This window comes from Cyprinodon variegatus, unplaced genomic scaffold (genome assembly GCF_000732505.1).
Source record: "Cyprinodon variegatus isolate N-32 unplaced genomic scaffold, C_variegatus-1.0 Scaffold446, whole genome shotgun sequence".
NCBI lineage: Eukaryota > Metazoa > Chordata > Actinopteri > Cyprinodontiformes > Cyprinodontidae > Cyprinodon > Cyprinodon variegatus.
In genome coordinates, this window is record NW_015150899.1 from 184484 (window position 1) to 187711 (window position 3228).

Sequence of the window (3228 nt, forward strand, 5' to 3'; positions counted from 1 at the left end):
GTTTGTGTTAAAGAAAGAGGAAAAACCCCCATATGGGATTATTATGTTAGCCTACAGGTACAAACGCACAGCAAAGGACAAAATGAGCTGCAAAAGCGTTTGGTGATACAATGCAAAATAAAATAAACAATCTAACAAAAAGACTTCTACAAAAAATGCTTCAGAAATGAGAATAGAAGGGAAATATAGAATTGAACAAAACTGATGCAAACAATAAATGCAAAATCAAAAAACAAAATGCTGCAGAAAGAAAATTATACAAAGAGTAAAAATATTAGTAAACTCTCTCTGCAAAACGGCTGTACTCCACTAGAGGGAGTCAAACAAAGACCAAACCAGGGCCGCTTCCAATCCAGCGGCTGCGTCCTTGAAGGACCCAGTCTGCCTGGAATAGGTCTTCGAAGGATGTGAAAAATAAAGAGGTGGGAAAAGTTTGGATATACATTCAAACAGGGTTAGCCTTCTCTGACCGTCACCATTACTAGCTCAGGATCTGTCCCCTAGCAACCATGAAAGCAGAGCATGTGAACGGAGCCGCTCAAAGTTGCGCCAGGACGCCCCGCTCAAAAATCCCCTCCGCATTCACCTTAATTTTCCTGCCACTCCGGTCAAATCGCTCAATTTACCCTGGGACACACAGCGTTTGATTTAATGATGTGACCGATACAATTTTAGTTCGCATCGGAGCGAACTGGAGCGGAGCAAAATCCTGAATTAAAAACCGCTCTGCGCCCCACCATATTTTTTCCACTCGCTCCACGCTCCGCTCACATGCTCTGTGTGACAGTTGATTTACAAAGCAGGCAAAGAATGGATGCTGAACTTCTCACCACTGTTATATGTGCTCATTTAAATTCTTAGGAGATTCATCAGCAGTATTTCCGTCACATATATCAGATTTATAGTCCCCACACTGAAGAGGTACTGGAATCTGTGCTTACTCTGTCAGCCAAACCCATTTGCACAGGGACAAGTAAAACCTCTCAATAAACCAGAGATTACCCGCCACTGACTCATTAACCATTTAAAATAACAATTTGCATTATTTAAGACAAAATTATTCTCATCCTTGTCCATTATTGTCCATCCATTATTAAACTGCACTAACAACTTTTTCCTCTGAGCATGGAGCTGTGTCACTAATGATCCGTCCCGGACGCACGATCCGTTCTGCACATGTGCAAACAAATATGCATCCACTTGTCCATAAATAATGTAATTATGGTACTAAAACTACTTATTTATATTCATAACTCCCTAAAGAATGCTAATACACACCTTTAAAAAATGTTTTATGACTTTAGTGAGACAATTTTTATTCTTTTTACATTTTCTTTGTTAAACTGCATCTCTGACGTCATCATGGGACATGCCCAGAGCAGTCCGGCAAAATATGATTAAACCATGTTTATCTGCATTTTAGTTGTTTCTTTCTTTAGATTACGCATTATATAGCATAAGGTTAAAACAAACGAAAGCATCAAACTCAAAAAGACTAGATTCATGTTTAAATCCAAAGCCGAAAGTAGCATAGGATCCCATTTCCGGTGCGGATCGGGCAGAGACGCTAAAACAGAAAAGATTTTAACGCATTTATTTTCTCAGGAAATACATTATTAACCTTTAACACATAATATTTTAGTACGTTTACTATTTTTGGAGAGGGGAAAATGCCATTTAGGTATTTTTAACAAAGTAAAATCAAGGATGACCCGGAGGTATATCTGGATGCTCATGCGTAGAACGGATCGTGCTTCCGGGACGGATCGGGGAATGACAAGCAGCAGGCTTGCAATGAATCATGGGATACCCTAAGCTACAAAGGATAAGCCGGACACATCCTTCCAACCGGGAGAAAAGTGGGCTGCATTTGTCGGCTGCATATGAAGGATTCTTTGAATCCAAGCAGGCCAAGGCGCCGCGCTATGATGTAATTGGGCGATTCGACACAGCACATATGGGATAAACAGGAAGTCAAGCTTTTATATATATAAAAGGCTAAGTGCTTGTTCATAAAATGAAAGATAATAACTTCTTCCTCAAACTTTAATTTTGAAAGTCCTGTGTTAAAGCATGACTTCCTGTCTTTACGGTGCCTCTGGTCCTTGTTTTGTCCCTTGTTTGACTCCCTCTACTGGTCTGGAGCAAAATAAATGTTTGCATTGCATTACATCATTGCATTATTGTAGATTTTTGCTTCTATTTTCAGTAGCTGTCTCNCATCCAGCCATCCTTAACCTTTTATAGATCTACACTCTTTTGCCATTTTAGCTGAAAAAGCTCCGTATGTGTACGTAATTTGTACAGAGTGCTCCTCTGTCTCTCATCCTCCCTCCACATAGCTACTCTGTAGGCAGTGAATAGCGACCCTATTCTATCTATTGACTTATTGAATTATAAAAGAGAATAATAAAACATCCTGAATTTGTTGTCAGCAGAAAGAAAAACTTTTGGAATTTTGTAAAAATATCAACTAAAGTTTTAAGTTTTCATTTACTTCCTAAATGACAAGCAACAGATTTTTTTGTTGTTGTTTATAAAGTTACAGCATATTTTTATTATTAGGAACTGCTGATAACAATGCTTTTATGGCATGACAGCCATCCAACATAAAAAATAATCAAAGTACTGAGGCGGATGTGTAGTTCAGGAAGTTCTGTTGACATATTTCCTTCTGCAACCTTTTATTTGCTTCATCGATGCCACATAGGCTGTTGGTTCCCTCTCTGCTGCTTTTGATTGCTTTTAGCTCTGTTTTTACTATTTCCTAACAGTCTATTTTTTACCTTTTTAGATCCACACAGGCATGCAGCACCAGATCATCTGGCCGTGCCAGCCGTACTGCGTCCCTCTGGATGAGAAACTGCTGCCTCAGTTCCTGAAGGAGGCCGGCTACGACACTCACATGGTGGGGAAGTGGCACCTGGGCATGTACAAGAAGGACTGCCTGCCCACGCGCAGAGGCTTCGACACATACTTTGGTTTGTGTTAAAGAAAGAGGAAAAACCCCCATATGGGATTATTATGTTAGCCTACAGGTACAAACGCACAGCAAAGGACAAAATGAGCTGCAAACACACTTATGATGTAAACTCCAAATCATAAAAAAACAAACAGAAAGTTGAGACAGCTACTGAAAATAGAAGCAAAAATCTACAATAATGCAATGATGCAATGCAAACATTTATTTTGCTCCAGACCAGTAGAGGGAGTCAAACAAGGGACAAA

At 39.6% G+C, this 3228-nt stretch overlaps 1 protein-coding gene across 1 annotated transcript in view; it reads left to right on the forward strand.

Annotated features, from left to right (window-relative positions):
- Positions 1-3228, forward strand: part of arsb (arylsulfatase B) — a 41013-nt gene that overhangs the window by 5289 nt on the left and 32496 nt on the right. The window contains exon 2 of the mRNA XM_015389037.1: positions 2795-2981. Within this exon, the coding sequence (XP_015244523.1) occupies positions 2795-2981 (187 nt within the window). The remainder of the gene's footprint in view (positions 1-2794; positions 2982-3228) is intronic.